General features: G+C 34.9%; 1 protein-coding gene across 1 annotated transcript; it reads right to left on the bottom strand.

Moving 5' to 3' along the window:
* Positions 1-125: 125 nt before the first annotated feature.
* Positions 126-20,188, bottom strand: LOC140144508 (lanosterol synthase-like). Its single transcript, XM_072166319.1, has 19 exons — positions 20,033-20,188; positions 19,596-19,734; positions 18,978-19,086; positions 18,359-18,480; positions 17,630-17,726; positions 16,552-16,687; positions 15,213-15,321; positions 13,620-13,738; positions 12,894-12,991; positions 12,621-12,648; positions 12,090-12,269; positions 11,484-11,633; positions 11,020-11,116; positions 10,290-10,395; positions 9,388-9,453; positions 7,855-7,935; positions 6,516-6,686; positions 3,338-3,416; positions 126-1,730 (listed from the first exon to the last, which is right to left on the bottom strand). The coding sequence occupies exons 2-19, from the start codon at positions 19,672-19,674 to the stop codon at positions 1,605-1,607; spliced, it is 1,953 nt and encodes a 650-aa protein (XP_072022420.1). The 5' UTR covers positions 19,675-19,734; positions 20,033-20,188; the 3' UTR covers positions 126-1,604.
* Positions 20,189-21,814: the final 1,626 nt, after the last annotated feature.

Genomic DNA, 21,814 nt, shown 5'->3' with positions numbered 1-21,814 from the left:
TGAGATCTTGCTTCTGTGTCTAGACAAAAAAAAAAAAATCGACACACAAGCTAGTTTTATACTCAAAAAAGACACACAAGCATAAAGCGTCGTTTTGGTATTTGGTAGGTGTCTTTCTCCCCGACATATCAAAAGAATCACTATCTTCTTGCATGATTACATCACCCATTGGAAGCTGGTATTCCAATGACATACTTAACTTCAAAGTTGGAATGGATCTAATAATAAAAATAATATTGACACAGGGATCTTTATAAATAAAATGTGCACTTTTTGCACCTTTAAACAACAAACATCCAGCCTTGTGCATAATACGTATTATCACATTTTATTGCAATTTGAATTATTAGGGTTTACAAAAATAATTTCTTTGTCAACAACAGTGGCTCGAATTTTGATACAGATATATTCAGATAACAAATTGAATGCTTTCAATATAAAAATAATTAAAAACAAGAGCATTATTCTGATAGATATCAAATGCAATGGAATGTATTCTTAACATATTGCAAGATGATGACTCTCTTGTGTGATCTTTTAAATGTATAAAACATTACTCCATTCTTAAACAGCTTGTTATTAATTTATGTTATTATCTTTTCACCAGCCACAAAATCAATTAATCTGCATGGCCTATCAATTTGTCTTTTTATCAATTTGTAAACTCTGAGTAACTTCTTGGAAGGCAACAAAACAAGAAAACTCTGTTCATCGGGCAGACAGATTCTTGAAGTTGAGTCATCCGAGTTTTTTTAATACATATATGTATAGTCCCGTAACAATTCCTTAATTACAATACCTTAAACGTTCGCCTAATGGTGCTATGGGCTCCCTTGACACAAGTGAAATTTTAGGCACACCCTAACTTCTTCTTTTTAAATAGGGATTATCATATTTATTGATTAAATAAACCTCTTTTTGATAAGTACTTTCAAGGTCAAATACCATGAAATTAAGAATTCCAAAATTTGATTTTTTTTATGGGAATGTCATCTTTAAAGGCCTATCACTCAAAAACTTGTCTGCGGACTTGTTTCTGGTTTTGTTGGAGCTGGTCATATATTACTGGTAGTGCCCTTTAATAATAGTAAGTACAATTATGTAATTTAGCTGCAGGCAACAGATATTCTATTGTTGTAGTACTTGTCACACTTTCTTTGTCATGCATATTCACTTATATGCAACCTTTCAATATACTAGCATATAACCTTTGTCCCTCAATGAACCAGCTTACCGTGCCCTTTTCCTAAATATTACACTGAAAAATATCAGAAAGTGGGCACAAATTTGATTTTCAACCAAAACTATAAAGTGGCTACAAGTTACTTGAAATGCTTCAGAAATATTATGCTTTGACCCCAATTTGCTCCAGCACACATCATAATACTGTAATAGTAAACATTTTCCATACATTTTTGCACTTTTCATATTCCAAACAAAATTCCAAAATAACAGCACACAAATAGATTCCCTATAAGAAGCTTAGAATCACAAATATAAAAACAAGTGAAGAATTTCACAATTGGTAAAGTGCAAAAAATTAATCCCCAAAAATGACAGTATTCTGCAACTAATTTTGGACATTCACAGGCTAGCTAGTTAGTTTACTTGCTAAGTTTGCTTTGAGGATAGAGCCTAGCAAAGCGTCCTAGAGTCCAGATTGGGAATATATTGCGATAACTAGTATAGCTGATGGCGCAGGTCTTGTTGAAAACTCCTACAATATTGCCCTGGGAAAAAGACAAGAAGAAATATACCATGTTAAGAAACCATCATACAAACCTTATTCAAGTAAGGTAAACTAACAGACGAGTTTTGTTTGTTTTGTTTTTCCTTCAATGTAAAATTAGCATTATTATAATTATTAGTATCTGATGTTACCATCTGTTTACGGAAGCATTGCTAGTAGTTTTCAAACAGCACTCTCAAGTAAAAGGAGGTGGCTCTTTTTCTTTTCAAATGTGAGATTCAGAGGGTAAACCCCCTGGAGTATAAACCCCCTGAAGTATCACAAAAAACCTTGGAAGTGATCCTTGTTTTCTATTAAACTTATTAAACGTAAACCCTATTGAACTTACTTATCTTTATCTTAAAGCATTCTAAAGTCTTGTTGTTTTTAAAAGCTGAAAAAAATACCAAATACTAAAACCTGAAAATGATTTAACTTGGTTGGATTATGATAACCATTGAGAAGAAGCTACAAAATGTTTTATATAATTCTTTTTTATTGAGTCAGAGTATAATCAATCATGCCAACCTTAGGTAACAATGAAACACACCTGAACAAAAGGTCTGACTTTAATAATACAATGATAAATTACAGTGTCCTTGATGGTGTTTATCTTTATAGTGTAGGTCAGATTCAGCAGGCTACCTTTGACTTTCCCAAAACTAATAATCCAACCAAGGCTGTGATGACCTAATATAGGATTGTGGTGATTATTATTATTATTAAATGCCATTTAGGGTAATGCCCTATCCTTTACACCTGAGAGACAGTAACTAAAAACGTAAATAATGGGTGACTCAAGCCGAACCCATTATTTGAATGTGTTTATTGTTGAGGACATATTATTTAAGTGTAAAGGATAAGGCAGCAACCTATATTTCTATTTTTCTACTGAAAAATAGTGCAATGTAAAGAAAAAATCTCACTCTTTTGCCCAAATATTTCAAGTTGCTTATATCCACTTGTTTCTTGAGGCGGTCTGATTTCCAGGGGTTCATTGACCAAGGGATATCATGTGTGACCAAACATTCATGATCAGGCACTGTACATGTACATATCCTAAATAGGGCACCTAAAACAACAAAATTTAAGGGTATACCTTGTACAATAAATTAGTGTTTAGGGGCCGGTCCTTTGAGACAAATGTAGCATGGGTCAACAAGTTATGAACTTTGGAATTTGTATGGTGTTTTTTGGTTGTTGTTAAAAAGGGATTTAGAGTCAAGTAAATGACTGATTTACTTGCATAGGGGGTACAATTAATGCCAATACTTGTTTAGTAGGAAATTGCACTTAGAATACTTTTAGGGGGTGCATTTTCATACCTTGCAATGCTTGTTTATGGTGCTTATAGAGACTTCATGGTCATGTATGATGCCCTGTTGTCAATGACTATACAGTGCACCTCCACCCCACCCCAGGTCATTGTATCTTGATTGAAATGCTTTTTCATTGTATTTAAATAATAATATTTAAACTATAATCTAGTCAACTGGGCTTACTATTTTTGAGTGGGAAATATTATTATTGTTTACTACCTGGATGAACGATAATCTTCACAAATGCATTGCATTAAAACTAAATATATTTGGCAGGCAAGCAACCAACCTGTGGCCAGTCTCCATTGTCTAGTTGTCTGTCCATGATGACACGGATACCTCTCTCTATCACACTCACATCAGGGTACCTGTTGGTTGCAAATAATGTGTAATATTAATAAATGGCGTCAACATAATATAATGAGACATGTAAATACATGGTTCACCTCATGACATGAAAAATATTTTCACTTTGATTTAATCAGTGGCATAGCTACTCCCCATTCCAGAAAAATACAGCACTAATTTTTTGGATCAAAAAATATTATCAAGTTCTGCCAAATGAAACATAGCTTAATCCTAATCATTCGTTTAGTCCTAATTGGAGATAAAAGAAAAAGTTCACTATTTTACTAATTTCTTGAAAAAAGAGCCAAAAAATGCATTTTGGCATGTTTTCTGACAATCGAGTCACAAAAATCAAAGACTTGGAACAAGTCTAAGCAAGTCTAAACATTCAAAATCTTAATTATGTGCTGAAATTTTGCTCAAATTTTTACTTTTTTGTGTAACTTTAATTAAATGATTGCTTTTAAGAATGAAAAATGTCTTTTCCAAATATTAGAATGCATTAATTGAAATTAGTCTAAGTACAAGTCTTAGGGCTTGATTATCACAGCATATTCCAAAAAATTTCCAAAAATTGGCCAAATTTCAATTTTATTTCCAGTTAGGACTAACTAAAGGATTAGGATTTAGATATGTTTAATTTGGCAAAACAGGATAATATTTTTTTAATCCCCAAAAATTAGTTCTGTATTTTTCTGGAATAGGGAGTAGTGGTTGTGGGCTTAATTGTGGCACCCAGATGGCAGGAATACAGAAGAATGGCACCTCCACCCATTCCTGAAACAATTGTGCAAAGGTTTGCATGCCATTTTAGCAGTAAAACGGTTTTTCAAACAAATATTGAAATGTTTGAAATGCAAATTTTGACTTTCACCGCTTGGAGGGGGCCAAGAATCAATAAAGGTGGTGCTGAATTCAGTGCCCCCCCCCCATAAACAAATTTGCACCCAGGACACATGCCCTCTAGTCACACCACTGGATTTATTTGAAACTTTAAAATATGAATTTTGTATTGTTTTTTTTGTATTGAAAAATATCATAAAACAAAATCCACTTTTTGGAACTTTTTCCTAAAGATTGAGTATACCTGAAATTCAGTTTTTGCTGTAATTGTCATATCATTCATTACCTGACAGCCATTAGGCCTAGACATGCCCAGCATGTATTGACAAACTGTGATGTTTTACCAGTAATTGTCATATTATTCATTACCTGACAGCCATAAGGCCTAGACATGCCCAGCATGTATTGACAAGCTGTGATGTTTTACCAGTAATTGTCATATCATTCATTACCTGACAGCCATAAGGCCTAGACATGCCCAGCATGTATTGACAAACTGTGATGTTTTACCAGTAACTGTCATATCATTCATTACCTGACAGCCATAAGGCCTAGACATGCCCAGCATGTATTGACAAACTGTGATGTTTTACCAGTAATTATCATATCATTCATTACCTGACAGCCATAAGGCCTAGACATGCCCAGCATGTATTGACAAGCTGTGATGTTTTACCAGTAATTGTCATATCATTCATTACCTGACAGCCATAAGGCCTAGACATGCCCAGCATGTATTGACAAACTGTGATGTTTTACCAGTAACTGTCATATCATTCATTACCTGACAGCCATAAGGCCTAGACATGCCCAGCTTGTATTGACAAACTGTGATGTTTTACCAGTAATTGTCGTATCATTCATTACCTGACAGCCATAAGGCCTAGACATGCCCAGCATGTATTGACAAGCTGTCATGTTTTACCAGTAATTGTCATATCATTCATTACCTGACAGCCATAAGGCCTAGACATGCCCAGCATGTATTGACAAACTGTGATGTTTTACCAGTAACTGTCATATCATTCATTACCTGACAGCCATAAGGCCTAGACATGCCCAGCGTGTATTGACAAACTGTGATGTTTTACCAGTAATTGTCGTATCATTCATTACCTGACAGCCATAAGGCCTAGACATGCCCAGCATTATTGACAAACTGTGATGTTTTACCAGTAATTGTCATATCATTCATTACCTGACAGCCATAAGGCCTAGACATGCCCAGCTTGTATTGACAAACTGTGATGTTTTACCAGTAATTGTCGTATCATTCATTACCTGACAGCCATAAGGCCTAGACATGCCCAGCATTATTGACAAACTGTGATGTTTTACCAGTAATTGTCATATCATTCATTACCTGACAGCCATAAGGCCTAGACATGCCCAACATGTATTGACAAGCTGTGATGTTTTACCAGTAATTGTCATATCATTCATTACCTGACAGCCATAAGGCCTAGACATGCCCAACATGTATTGACAAGCTGTGATGTTTTACCAGTAATTGTCATATCATTCATTACCTGACAGCCATAAGGCCTAGACATGCCCAGCTTGTATTGACAAACTGTGATGTTTTACCAGTAATTGTCGTATCATTCATTACCTGACAGCCATAAGGCCTAGACATGCCCAACATGTATTGACAAGCTGTGATGTTTTACCAGTAATTGTCATATCATTCATTACCTGACAGCCATAAGGCCTAGACATGCCCAGCATGTATTGACAAACTGTGATGTTTTACCAGTAATTGTCATATCATTCATTACCAGACAGCCATAAGGCCTAGACATGCCCAGCATGTATTGACAAGCTGTGATGTTTTACTAGTAATTGTCATATCATTCCTTACCTGACAGCCATAAGGCCTAGACATGCCCAGCATGTATTGACAAGCTGTGATGTTTTACTAGTAACTGTCATATCATTCATTACCTGACAGCCATAAGGCCTAGACATGCCCAGCATGTATTGACAAGCTGTGATGTTTTACTAGTAATTATCATATCATTCATTACCTGACAGCCATAAGGCCTAGACATGCCCAGCATGTATTGACAAGCTGTGATGTTTTACCAGTAATTGTCATATTATTCATTACCTGACAGCCATAAGGCCTAGACATGCCCAGCTTGTATTGACAAGCTGTGATGTTTTACTAGTAATTGTCATATCATTCATTACCTGACAGCCATAAGGCCTAGACATGCCCAGCATGTATTGACAAACTGTGATGTTTTACCAGTAATTGTCGTATCATTCATTACCTGACAGCCATAAGGCCTAGACATGCCCAGCATGTATTGACAAGCTGTGATGTTTTACTAGCCACATAGGATCTCTCTTCACATGATTCGAAGTCTTCACCCCAGCCACCATCGTCATTCTGTACTGAACACAGGAACTCACATGCTGCTTTCACTTCACTTGTAGCAGTACTGAAAATTAAATTGTATTTTCTATTAACAAGTTCATATGAAATGGGCCATATACATGATATAGTCCAGTTAAAATCCTTACACCCTCTATGGAAGACATGACCTTAATCATACACACAGGGGTGTATGTTTCAATTAAATGGGTGACTCCATTTGAAATCTACACCCTTATAGTTTTATCAGCTCTTAATAGGCGGGAATGTTAGGCTTTTACCACTATGCCAAAAAAGTAGATCCATGTTAAGAGTGCCTTTAGTTGACATGTCTGGTCTAAATTTTTGTGTGTTAAAGAAAGTACACAAAGTATAGGACTTGAATCAATAATTTGTGATGCTTCTGGCGAGATGTCACAAAACAATGCTCATAGTAAAATATTTTGATATTAATCCGCGATGTTATAAGGCCTGTCGATTACAAGCTGATCAAAGTATAGAGTGGGAGATTAAGGACAGATCTTCTATAGGGGGTGTATGGATTTCAACTGGAATATCCCAATGTTGAAGAGCTCAACCATTTATATGCAGTTCCAAGAAAAAATATTGCCAGAGGTTCTCTGGTCATAAGCAGCATGACATGTATGCATAACCCTAAGCAAGTATAACAAATGTTACATCCATGTGAGCCTAAACAAGTACGATCTTTCCAAGAGAAAAATGGTAACAAAATTCCTCATACAAATTATTTGACAAAATCACTTGTGAACCCTTTATGATGTTAATCTAGTATGGCAAGTGGGGGTGTGTGTGGGGTGTACTTTTTTGCGAATTGTTATGTTTCTGATACTCTACAAAATGTACTCCTGATACATATATTGTGCTTGATCTGTAAAAGAACCTTCCTATTGGAAAGTTCCCTTTCCCTTCACCTCTCCAAACTCAATAATACCTTTGCTGAACTCATCATACCCTCCATGACAGTTACAGGTGGGGATAAAAGGACTAAAATAAATTACAATGGATTGCTAACCTCAAGAAATCACTACTCTAAAAGTATGTTATATTCTATTGTATTCAGTGTGCTGTATTAATCGGCTGTAAAATGTAACTTCTCACAAACTGACTGTCAAAACAGGTCACCACATGCAGTATATTGTGGCCAGAATAGTGCTCCAAAATTCAAGAAATGCCATTGAACACCATTAAACACATTTATCCACAATGATACTTACTCATTGTCATATCTATGCCCCATACAAGCAAATGCTTCCAGTCCAAACCAGGTGCCATATGTGAAACATACTCCCCATGATCTGTCCAATAGAAAAGTCACATCAATTCACATATTATATTCTTAGTATCACAAAAAAAAAAATTTTAATTTTAAACCTTAATTACCATCTTTCAAGAGCTTTGCTTGTGACAATTAATAGCAAGAAAAATCATAATTATGACATGAAATGTGGCATTCCATCAATTATTCAAATAAAGGAGATTTAGGCAACCTGTATTTTATTATTAACTTTTGCAAGCTGTAGATATGAGTAAATCTTTTTTAAAATAATTATTAATGGTATGTAAAGATGGTCCCAATAGAATGCATTCAACTTCAGGTTTACTATTTTTGCCAGCTGCTTGGCCTTTTAGACATTTCATATTTTTACCTATATTATATAATTTTAAAAAGAAAAGATAAATTTGAACTGAGAATATGATGGTTAAATTGTATTCCATGGATTTCCAAAATAAGATTTACAAACCCTACAACGCAAACACACAACCTTGGATACAATAATTAAAATGCCAACCAATCATGAGTTGGCATGGTTGGATTCACTTCCATGCTACCCACACATCGTGCTGTGTACACAAAAAATCATCACGCTATGTCGGGGTGTGTTCATTCAATTGAAATTTCTTGTATAATTACACAGGTACATGAGTAAAACAAATTCATGAGAAACCCAAATATTTCAAAATTTACATAAAATCAAAAATCAATATTAGGCAACAATTTCAGGTTTTATCAATTATCTTATGCTGTGTAATAGAAATGATAAGGCAGCGTATTTATATCTGAATGATCAAATAATACAAAGGTGTAATCACAACACAAATACTCCTGTTTTAGACAAGTGTTTGTTTTGCAAGTCTAAGAATATTATCAATCTATTTGATTCAATAGTTGGGTGATAAGATTTCTGTAATCTTTCTTAGGTTAAATTTGGATCCAAGTCTTAATTATAGACCATCTATGTACACATGCTTTATTCAACCTTGTACAAAGAGTGATACTGTGCATGAGCAAGCTGTATGGTTACTGCTTTATAAAGACACACATATCTGCTCTATAGTATCTGTAATGGTAAAATGTAAAGAACTTCTTTATAAAGTATAAAAAAATCTGTTTAACAATGATAAAATACAATTTAAAACCAATGCCATATAGCAAACTTTACTGTAACTACAATGAGCGGTCTACCCAATTGGTTAACATGGTCAATGGACAAAACTGTAATTGCTTTATTGAAAACTGCATTGTTATTTCAGCATGTCATGAAAGAAAAATATTTTTACATCCTATATGTAGGACCAAACATGTTTTTCCATTTTTTACAGAAACAAAAAAATCCTAAATGTCATTTCTATTCAATTACGCCCCCATTTTAGCTTGAGAAAAAGGTTAAAATGGGGTTAGGTGATCAGAGTTTACACAATTAAAACTCTAGTTTATAGAACACACATATAAATAAAGTAATTCTTACCCTTCCCAGGATCCATCTGACCTCTGTTTGCCCTTTACGAATGTAAGTCCATTATCCAAGGTTGACCTGCAAAGCACACAATATATCAAACATAGCAAATAGTAGGCCTATTAAGCTTATTATTATCTTTTTTACACATAAATTTTGATTCTGTAACTTCAGCAATTCATAAGGCTACAGAAATTAAAATATTTTCATGTTATCACATGTTTGCAAAAGTGAGGGAAGGAGGTGTTTCTTCATCTGAAAGTGATTCATGCTGACTAATAAACTTTTTAACAGCATCAATAAACTTTTTTAACAGTATCAAATTTTCTAAAGTATTAAAAAGTATTAAATTTAATATGAAAATGGAAAAATAACAACAAAAATCTGAAGTGATCGCAGCAAGTGAGGAGAGGCGGACATGAAACAGATTCATTTTTTATGCGACCAAATGATGAAAAAAAAGTTAATTAAGCAATACAAATCACTTTGAAGGTTTGTAGTACCCCTTGGAAATAGTTGTTTCCCATGAATACATAGAAAAAGGACTACAACTGCCATAGCTAGTGATGCTAATTTGAATCTGGATAGGAAAGGAAAATAATTAAGTGAAAAGTACAAGTAGACCTACGAGGAACATGTTTTATGTAGCAACAGTGTGAAACTCAACCTTATGCATAAAACTTATTAACATTGTCACTGGTGGTGTTCAAGGGATTAGTCTAAGTTTCTGTGGATGGATGTTCCCCCTAGTTCAACTATAACAGATTCAACCCATCATTGAATGTTTTTCCAATAAATCCAGGCTGCTGGTCAATCGCCTTTATCGTGATATGCATGATCGCCCGGTATCCTGAATTTGTTTGAAAATCACCCAATGATGGGTTGAATCTGGTATAGATACATTACTATCTCACCTGATATCAGCTTTCCTGTATTCTGGGTACTGGTCATGGAAGTGTTTCAATGCTTGCATAGTAGCTGATGTACATTCTACATATGTGTAATCAATCATTATATCACCTATAGATGAGACAAACGTAGATTCATAATACAAAATATTGAAACAAAAAATAAATTTATTATTGCAACAAGATGTGCTGTTTTGAAGAAATGTTTGCAAGTTATAAAAGTTGGTTTCAAAGTTAATTACTTGTCATGACACTGGATGTATATAATAATTTCATGCATGACTTTATAAAGTTCAGGAAGGGTAGCAATAAAAGTGAACAAATGATGTTAACTCTCTTCACGCGGGTGTCGACTGCAGACGACAAGTTTCTTTTTTTTAATTCAAAAAAATTTAAGAAATGTAAATTTTCATGGCCATATTTGGAATCAGCATGAAAAATGCATTAAAATGAGTACAAACAAGCCTAGTATTGATTCAGTAGTTCTTAAGATAGCTCTTGATATTTTGAGAAAATATTTCAAAACGTGAACTTTTTCCATTAACGCACATGGCTAGCATGCAGAGCATTAAGGTAGTGAAAGTCTCCAGATGGGACAACTATATGCTGCAGCTGATGCTTATCAAAAAAAACTCTTTCCAAATGTGTGAGATTGTTATTAAATTGGATTTAAAATAAAATACAATTTCTGAATTAAATCAGACAATAAATACTACTACTCAAGATATAATCTTACCAAATACTTCAGAAGGGTTGAGTAATTCCAGGATGATGCCCCCTCTAGTTGTCTCATATGAAGCAAAACCGCCATCTTCATTCCGCATATTGAGCAGCTGGTATAGGGGGAGGAGAACAAAATAGGTTTTTACAAATTGTTTCATAGACATAATATAATTTATCAACATCTTTAGATGAAGAATTTACTAACCAACACATGCTTATACTGACCTAGAGTACCAAACTTTGGTAATTTCATTTTGGTATTAAACCGGACTGCAATAGATCCCAGAAAAATACACACTGGTAAATGAGTATAATGTCATTCTGCTTGGTAAAATGGAACATGGCTCAATCCTTGTCCCTTAGTTTGATGTAAATGGGAATAAAAGTCGATATTCTATATCCAATTGGTGTTTGGGTAAAGGGCCAAAAACATGTATTTATATGTATTTACGCAAGGATAATGAAGCTCAAACTTACCACATCTACAGCCTGACTGTGTCTTTCTTTGCTGATGTGGTCTGTTATGAATGAACACTGTTCTTCTAGCATCATGGCTGACTTGAGACCTTCTGCTGTGCAATCTGACACTATCCAGCCACAGTCCCTTGTACTGAATGGATAACCACCCTGAAGACAGACAAACAGACAAACATTAATGGACACTATTCTTCTTGGTGACTTGTGATCTTCTTCGGTAGAATCTGACACTATCTAATATTAATCATTAATAATCACAATGAGAACATGATATTTGGATAGTCTATAATACATCAAATTCAGTGGTTAGTTGATGTATATTTGCCAATTAATTTGTCAGTGCTTTGTCATTTACTCATTTTGTACTTTAATAAACAAATGTATAAATAAATTTTAAGAACTTATAAACAACTAATGGAATGCTTTAACAATGAGTATATTTTGTACATTCAACACAGAAATTACCTAAAGTTAATCAATTGTGCCTCCTGGGTTCTGCCTGCATATCCCTGCTTCAAATTTCTATTCCAATAAAAATTTACAAACAATTAATATCTTTTTGTTATTCTTAAATTTATCACAAACTAATTCACAATATGAACTTACCTTATTCATGATCCTATAATACTTGAGGTAGTTAGGGGGATTGTCAGGAATTTGTGTGAGTTTGAGGAAGCTGTGTGCTTTTTGTAGACAATCATGGAAAAGTTTGTTGCTAGGGCCGCTAGCTTCTAGAAACGCCTGAACAGCAAATCCAGCATCCCATAGTTGGGATCCATTAGTTCCCTAATGCAAATGATAGAATAAATAGGCATATATTTCAAGGGTTTTGAAAACAAATGTAACCAGTCAAATAAAAACACAACATAAATATTGAAGATAAGAATCACTTGTATTACTAGTGTTATTAATGAATGAAATGCTGATAAGCAATCATATGAAGAGAATGGTTACAAATTCCATGTATTTACTCTGATATTGTTTTCATGCTGAAACCATTTGTAACATGTTATTTTAGTAGACCGCTATCCAATCCTTTACTTTATACCAAGTGAAGTACTAACATCTGAAATCTTATATTTCAAGTTCCTTGGAATTGTCCTTTTATAGTAATATAAAAAAAATATTTTTAATTACCTGCATTTTCATTCCATCTAGCCCAATCCTGGTATAGGGAAAAACATTGCAAAAATGAAAATTAACATACATTTAAGCAATTCTGTGTTGAAAATCACTTCCAGTAGCTTCAATAGGTAACAACATTACATCATTGGCCTGAATCTTAGAGCCATCATCCCTTTCATTAAAGTCAGCACATGTGTGTACACATGTCAGTCTTCCAATCTACTCTTTCAACTAGGTTTTACTTCTTTAAAGATACATCTTCAGTTGCTAATTAGAAGTATTTACCATAGGTAATCAGGAATCCTTTCCTGGTGCATTTTGAAGGCCTCTGACTCAGGTCCATCTACATGCCATCTGACTAACATCTGAATCACTTTGGATATCTGTATCAGTAAAGCAATTACACACAATTATTATATTTTATCAAATGGGCTATTCCAGTTGAAATGCATATACCTTATATGGAGGACATGACCTTAATTGCCAACACAGGGGGCTGGAGATTTCAAATGGAGTCAATTCAGGTAACCCCACTGAATTCACACTCCCTGTGTGGAAGATTAAAGTCATATGTCTTCCATGGGGGTGTATATATGGTTTTCAATAATTTTAGTATGCAAGTTCATAGCAAACTACAGATAAGTACAGATGAGTGATGCTGAGAACTAAATCATACCACCCTACTTTGCATATTGTAAACACATCCATGGCAAAATACTGTGTATTTATCTTATACCTTCAAATAAATTCATGACAAGAAGCCAGGTCAAAGTTTCCAGCAAATTATATTCACATACCTCCTTGAAACCCAGACTTAATATCAGTGGCTGTAAATTTAAATCATATACAATCAGCCTATTTGGGCCTATTTCAGCCATGTTCTTCTAGCTCCTGAAATGAAGGTTTCTATTATGTCCCTACATAGAGTTTGCATTCATTTTTAATTGTAACCAAGTATTGATGATAAAGTACAGACATTCAAATGACTATAATATAATACTTTGTACTCACTGGTCCAATACTGATGCCTTTAGTGATGGTATCATCTGCTCTGATGTGATCATAGCATTCTTGTAATGCCCAATCCCTCACCTTTGATGAATGGTAGTATTCATACACATCAAGCATACCTACAGATGGAAAAATTCGGAATTCATATGCTGACTCTATTGAAGACAAAGATTCATAGGGATATATGCTATGGTACATCATCTCTTATAGATGTCAGTAATATCATGACACACATGTGAGATCAAATATGCAATGCCCACTGGGTGTCTATCACTAGTGTTGCTTAAATGCATCATAATATTTTTCGCATAAATCCAGGGGTTTGTGACCCTATGTTACCTAATTTGTCAAACAAGTGCAGTAGAACATTGAGCATCATAAATACTAGACTTCTCCGTAGTCCACTTGCCAATTGTGCACTACTCTGGCTATTACATTTAAGCTTAAAACTCTGATTTAATTAATGAGTGCACAATTGATAGATTTTCACAACTGATCTTTTCAGTCACCCACGCCCTCTGTTTGTTAGCTTCCCAAGTGGACTACTGACTTTGCCTTGAGAGTTAGGCCAATTTCTGGCCTAACTTAAATTGGGTCATGATGTAATGCATCTTTAAAAATGAATCTGGCTTGTGATTGGTCGCCCAGATCTCGTTATTGTTTAAATCCTCCCGACGCGTACTGGTACCATTATAACTATACATGGTACACAACTATCTAGGGAATGCGGCGCTTTTGTGCTGGTGGATGAGCGTATGCATCTAGCGCGTATTGTACCACCATGCTTAGTCTTGTGGTTAGATTTTATTGATAAACAAGTATGATTGACAGTGTGCGAGTCCCGGGGTAAAGTTCTGCTTAAAAGTGAAAGTCCATAGTCGGTTTTTTCGGATAATAAACTGGCAGATTCTATAATTAGAATTGTTCAGTATTGAAGTGTCATTATAATTATGGCATTATGATATGTTGCATTCAATAATATAAGCCTACGTAGGGCCTATACTTTACTTTTACTGTCACAAATATAATTATATAGCCGCTTTTTCATAACCATTTTATACTAGTATTTTGATGTACTAAATATCAGTATAATTTCGAGTTCAACTGAATGCGTTCATCATGATTAATAACATTTTTATTTATCAAAAATCGACTATGGCATAGTCTACATAAATACATGTATGTGAAATGAGAGATAAGTAAAGGATGATTGCAATCTCAAACTTTATGCATCTACTATACATACTGAGGCCATTTTGAAACTGACATGAAGATTTTCACATCTTACATGAGAGAGAAAATCAGATTTAGTTTTCATCTCCACTTTCATATTCCCTCAATACCTTATCAAAGGCACAATGTATCACAACGTTTATTTCATTTACTGGATTAAAACATGTACTTCAATCCATTCAGCTTGAAATATGTACCACTCACAACCAAAGCTTGAAAACCTATCCTGGCTCAATACTATATCAGATTATACATAAATTCTTACATTTTGATTCACAATTGAAATTGTGGTTTAAAGTCATCTATCATTATACTACATCATATTCTTTGAGCTAACTTAATTAGTTTATTTTGCCTTACCAAATCCCAGCGTGAATAGCCAGCTATGTGGTGTATATAAATCTCCTTTTGCTATGTTATCTCTCTGCGCTGCCCAATATATGCTGTCATAATCCTCCACATACAATTCCTGAAAATAAAATGATGACAAATACAGGGTGAGTCAAAAAAAGTGCAATAGAGAAAACAATCCATTTTTATTTAAGAACCGAGTTGAACCTTTTAGGTTCTAAAACATTTTATATATGATATATCCATTAGTGACCTTGTGTGAAAAAAATCAAGGAAGTAGCATTTACCGTTTTGTTTTTATGACACATTTTATAGCGATACCCAATTTTAATGTTTGTCCAAGAGACATCTAAAATTTGAATGTCAGCCCACTTTGTGTAAGGAACAACTGCCATTTCCTTAACCTCATTGGCATTGAAATAAAATGGAGCACCCAAAGTGTTATTGCCCTTGGTCTTGTTTTAGAGAAGAAGCATTATTTAGTTGCTATTCTCATTTTACCTTTACTTTAAAGATGTTTATTCTCTATCAAAAACATACAAATTTGTAGGCGGGGTTTTCAAATGTCAAAATGAAATGCGGGCAAATTGAAGTGGAGTGCATTACAAAATATCCAGTAAATTGGACATATTGGGATTAATAAAAACCTGGAGTTGGACTCGAGTGAGTTATGAAGGACTTAAAATAATGTTAGAAAGTTTGAACAGAAAAAAAAAGAAATTAAAATAACACAAAAATCAACCATATTTAAGTTAAAGTCAGTTTGAGAGCTGATGCCTTTACCGTGCATCGTGTGTTCTCATTCAAAATACATGGTACCTCGTGGACAAATAGCGAAATTGGGTATCGCCGCAAAAAGACTTATAAAAATTAAACGGTAGTCGCGATTAACTTCACATTTTCACAGAAGGTGACTATTGAGTGTGGCATTTATAGAATATTTCAATAATGGGAAATTTCGACTTAGTTCTTGCATAAATATCGATTCTTTGCTCTATTGCACTTTTTTTGACTCACCCTGTATTTCTATGAGTATGATGCACTTTCTGGGTAAACATTCTCTTTTATTGGGTACTTCTTACCAGAAAATGTTCAACATATTGACAACTCAGATTAAATTTAACTCCAATTTAACTCCAGTATAATGGTTGCCATATGAGTGCAAACAAGGAGTTTTGATTAAGAGAGTTCAGACTCGGCCATGTTTGCAAGTCACTCATGGATGGGATGGATTATTTTATATACTTTAGCCCAACAATTTGGCCAAAAAAATTCTATAATTCCAGAGTTAAGACCATCCTTAATAGTACTTTAGTGTGTTTTGTATATATTTTAGTGTTTTGCATACCTTTCTTAAAGCTCTAATGAGGTCATCTGGTTTAGCACTGAGTTTGGCTCCATAACAATATCCCATTGGGAGATACACTTGCCTACAATGACACCATAATGTTGAAGGGTGGGCTGGGATCCATGTAGGAAAAAGCCTAGGAAAAAAGCAAATCAAGGCAGTGAATTATAGTGTGCTTCAGGCGGGCATATACAGTGTACAAACATGTATATAATACACCTACAAGCTTCAGCACACTTTATAGGAATTCACTGACCACTGTGGCCAACGACACACCATATAAACCAATGAGCAACAATCAGAGACTTGCAGAGAAGTGCACACCCTATACAAACCACAATAAACCATCACAGCCAGGATCAGCCGCTCTCCAAGTTATCGTATGGGTAACTGCAGTTACTTCCTTGTTCAGGGGAATTTCAAGTTATCTCAATAACGTCATGTGAACAAACATGGACCAGGCCTTGAAAACACAACTAAGGCACCACATCGAGTCATCGAATTTGGTCCTATATAGTGCTATTGGTGCCCAATTTGGTACCAATAACCACGGTTTTGTCATACCCTTGTGTTGTAATAAATTCTATCAAGTATAATAATTAACATTTGCATAGTATTAAATAAAAAATGAAAGCACTGTACAAATGTTCAGGGTAAAATATAGAAAGAACCATTGGTCCCTATCGGGACACCTGTAGCCATATAGGACTGAATTAAAAACAAACAATGACATAACTAATTATCACATCAATAAGGTGTGCGAAATCAAGACCAACATTTCAGGTCATTATTTTAGCCTTACAAAATTTCATAAACTATGCTCAAATTGGAAAATGTAGGTGATCTCAACAAACACATTATTCATCCATGTGGGACTGTACATCGCTCTTCATTTACACTTGCCATATCACAATAATGGGAGCATTGGGTATGTAGATAGGTCAAACTGAACGCTATAATATTTTCTGCCCACGTGAGCAAGAGATTCATCCTTCAAGGAGTGAATCTAGTCCTTGCAAATAGAGCAACACAGAGAATTAACAATGTGAAATTTCTAAATTTGAATAATGTATCTTACCATAATTCAGGAAATAATGTGTGCATTCCATCCCAGTTATATACATTCAGTACACACAGCCAAAATTTGCCCCAAGATGGTATACCGGTAGCACCCCCTGAAAGAATATAAGAAAACTATATAAATCAAACAAGCAACAGAAGCTGAACATCACTGTAATGATGACATATTTTTGAATTATAGTCATAAGGAGGGCTCAAATTTGTTCAAATCTAAATGTTTAGCCTCAAGTACAAGATACTAGAATTAAATTTTGAGGGACTTCAGCCAGGGGGATGGTGTATGGGTGGCAAATAACACCCCCTCCCCTATACAGCCCCGAAATTTTTCAGGGGTAAAATTGGAATGGCAAAGAGTAAAAATATCATTAAAATGACTAAAAACAGGATGAAAAATTTACAAATGGGGACAAAAATTTGGCTTTGCCCCCATACACTAAAAGGCTGGCCAGGTTTCTGCTTTCAGCAAAATTATTGTTGCTTATTACATGTACAATAAAGTGGCTAAGAATATTCATCGATGGCGAAAGCCAAGGTGGTGAGTACTTGTTCGATGAGTTTGTCAAGCAAAAATGTTCGAATCATCCATCTATATTAATGCATCTGTTTAATGCAAGTTATAGAAACTTGAATATATAGGCCTAAATGAATGAATTACACATGTTTACTGATAAAAACTCAATTAAGCCAATACCCAATAGTGCTTCTGAAATGAAAGTTTGTCACTCACCCAATGAATGTAGTAGATCTCTAGCTCTGACCAAGTCTTTATCCTCTGCCTTTACACCCAGTAACCTCATGGACACATAGTTGAGTGTTGTACCAAACACAGTAGATGGACCTGCAATATGACTGATGTATAACCAGTGAGTTACAACCAGAGATGTTGCGCACAGAATATTTAAATAAACAACAAAATTAGGGTGTTCTGCTTTTAGCAATCACAGATTGTCTTTTTTTAATGACTGAATAATTTACAGTTTATAGAAATTCGAATGTCAAACTATTTTGGCACCACCCTATCAGTGCTACCTTAAGTTAATTGCACGATCATAATTTAAATAATAAATCTGGTCCAGGTAGTTTTTATTTTCTATCCCTCATTCCCTCTTAGTGCATGGTCTAACATACCTGTTGACAGAGTTTGCTTCTTATCCATGATTGTAATCCACAGTAAAGGATAAAGTGCAACATTGGTGTAAGGGACATGCTTTAATTATCTTAAAATCTCAGCTTTTTAAAGGTATTAAAAATACCTTAAAATATGTGAACTGATATCACTTTCAATGTATGAAAATAAGGTATGGGCTATTTGTTAGTTTTTAAACCAGAGCATACATTTCACTTACAGTCCCCATCCGCCATCTGAATTCTGCACAGATCGTAGATATCGCACCATCTCCAATTGATTTGCTTTTGGTAGCTCAGTTCCAGTGATGTAACATACTATTAATAGCCCTGAAATTTAAACAAATTGGAATATTTTATCTGATCCATAACACAAAGCAAACAAAATGCAGTAACAATAATATCCTCTTCAAAGGGAACACTTAATATGGCATGCCACATTTAAAATATGTATGTTATGCCACATCTACGGCACAGTTTGTGGGTACCATAAAGTCTTATTCAGATTTCATTTGACAGCTTAACCATCGCGTGTGCATTGGACCTTGTGCAAATAATACGCGCTGGACGGCTAGCAGTATGCTTAATTTGTAAAAGGGAATCTGAATAAGACTTTACCTAAACATACACTATAAACTGCCTCTATTCACTCAAATTTCATCCTTATATGTTTGAGTCGGGGAGGAAATTAAAGTCTACTTTACTGTACCGTACTTAAAAGGGATATTGCTTTATCAAATTTTGCGTCCCACAAGGGGTCACCTGTACTCCCTGTGGATGGCTGTTCAACTGAGATGGAATGACATAAATCTTATTCTGTAAATGAACTTTATATTTACCTGGCATCAGAAATAATGGTCCTCCATAATCCCCTGCCCAGTGCCCATCTTCTGTTTGCAACTTAGAATAAAATGCCATGCCATTTGTAGCTGCTTCATTTGCTGTGGTTGGTCTGGGTAATGTTGGGGCTTCAGTGCTCTAGCATAATGCAAAAAAAATTGATTGATCATTTTTTCAATCAGTACATTGCTTGATCAGTGAATTTCCCACTGAATCAATAAATAAATCAAACAGTAAAACACAAAACAAATATAAACAAGCAAATAGTCTGTAAAATGTGAACACCCTGGGGTGAACATAAATTTATTCTTGAAGCAAAAACTTATAAGGAGCAGTTTTTTAATTTAGTGCTCATACACTATAATATAATGCGTCTGTTGCAGTTACATTATGAGTAACACTGAAAACAATGTGTAATAATATGCAAACAACTTACAATATCCAGTCCTAAACAAAACTTTTCTACAAAGTTCTGTTCCCGTTCAGGCTCCTCTCCTTCCTTGATGTAGCGCCATCTTTGCCTGCCATCTTCATTTGATAATCGCCATCGCCTTAAATCTGTTACAGGTTCAGTCTTGTAAGGACCTCCTCGATTTCTGTAAGATAATTGTAAGCAGAAAAGTTAGCTCATCTGCAAGCCCAGTTCTGCCACTCTTATCGGCTACACATACTCATGAAAGGAATTGAAAACATTCCCTTTCAATCTTTCTATGTGTACTAAAAACCTTTTTCTTGCAACATCACAAAACTTTTGGGGGATAAAACTCCCCCTCATTTTCAAGATCACAAAAGTTTTAAAATGATAGTGATGTTGATATCAGACTGCGGAACTCAATCTTCAATGATAGTACGCTGTCTTGTAACTGTTGGCCATTTGACTATAAATCGACTGAGTTTCAATCACATTTTCCACATAGCAATTTTATACATTGCTAAGACAGAGGCTATTTTTTGAGTTGAGTTGATTTTTTCATGACCACTGAAGCACAATTAGGGACAATCGCGCAAATTGAAAGACTTAATGTAGATTGTGACAATTGAATGTCAAATTTTATGTTACTTTGGCTACCCTATGTTTAATACTCAAGAAGTGTTCAAATTTGCTCACCGATAGCTTCGAAATCAAGGCATGGAGTCCCAAGTTATGGAGTCCCAACATTTTTGATGTGATCACCTGTGATCGGCTGTGTTTACTTCTGAACTTCCATTGCTTTACACGGTGTCATGCTTCAGCAAATCCGACAAGATTTGAAATGCAATGGTCTCTAGCCTCGAATGTGAAGCTATCGGTGAGCAAATTCTTGGCTAGACTTCTCCAGCAAGACACCATGTAAAACAATGATGGAAGTCCAGAAGTACATTATAAACGCATTGCAAACGACAGGCCATTGCATCAAAAATGTTGCTAAAATTGCAGTCAACTCAATTTTAGACTGTTCAAAATAGGCAACCTAAAAGAAACATTGACTATAAATAAAAATAAACTAAAAATGACCTACAAACTACATGTATCATCCAAAGTTGAACATCTCTGGTTCAGTGGTTCTGCTTACATACTCTAACTTTAGGGGATTCACATCACATGAGAGGAATCTTTAACAGACGGTACTTAACATACGTTATTGATCAAGAAGGCTATCCTCAATCCAGGCCACTGATAACTGACGATGGATATGAGGACAGAGCTTGGAGCTATCTCAAAACATGTCAGAAACAGTGAAACATGACACCACCATGTAAAGCAATGGAAATTCAGAAGTACACAACGCCAATCACGACGTGTAAAGCGCCCGTAAAAGATGTTCAAATGATACATCAGTGAATTGTTAACATGCTCTGAATAATTCATCAGATTTAAGTCATCAAAATAAATTTTGGTAACATGAAACTTCAAATTGTTTTAATATGTTTGAAAATTGGCGACAATTGAGTGACTGAAGTAGTTTTCATACACTCTTAGATAGCAATAACCAGTCAGAACAAATTAAGAAATATGTGAAACATACATTGATTGTGTAAATGCACGAAATAATGCCCAGTTTAACATCTCTGAAAAAATTGCTTGCCCTCTTTCAACCTGCCTAAAATTGCTTGTCCCCCCTTTCGACCTGCCAAAAAAATGCTTGCCCCCTTTTCGCATGCCAAAATCTTTGCTCCTCAAGAAAAAGATTATTTCCCCTGAGATACAACTGGCCCCAACAGACAACCAACTTGCTTG

Source organism: Amphiura filiformis, unplaced genomic scaffold, assembly GCF_039555335.1.
Source record: "Amphiura filiformis unplaced genomic scaffold, Afil_fr2py scaffold_59, whole genome shotgun sequence".
NCBI lineage: Eukaryota > Metazoa > Echinodermata > Ophiuroidea > Amphilepidida > Amphiuridae > Amphiura > Amphiura filiformis.
This window is presented reverse-complemented; position numbering and strand designations above follow the sequence as displayed.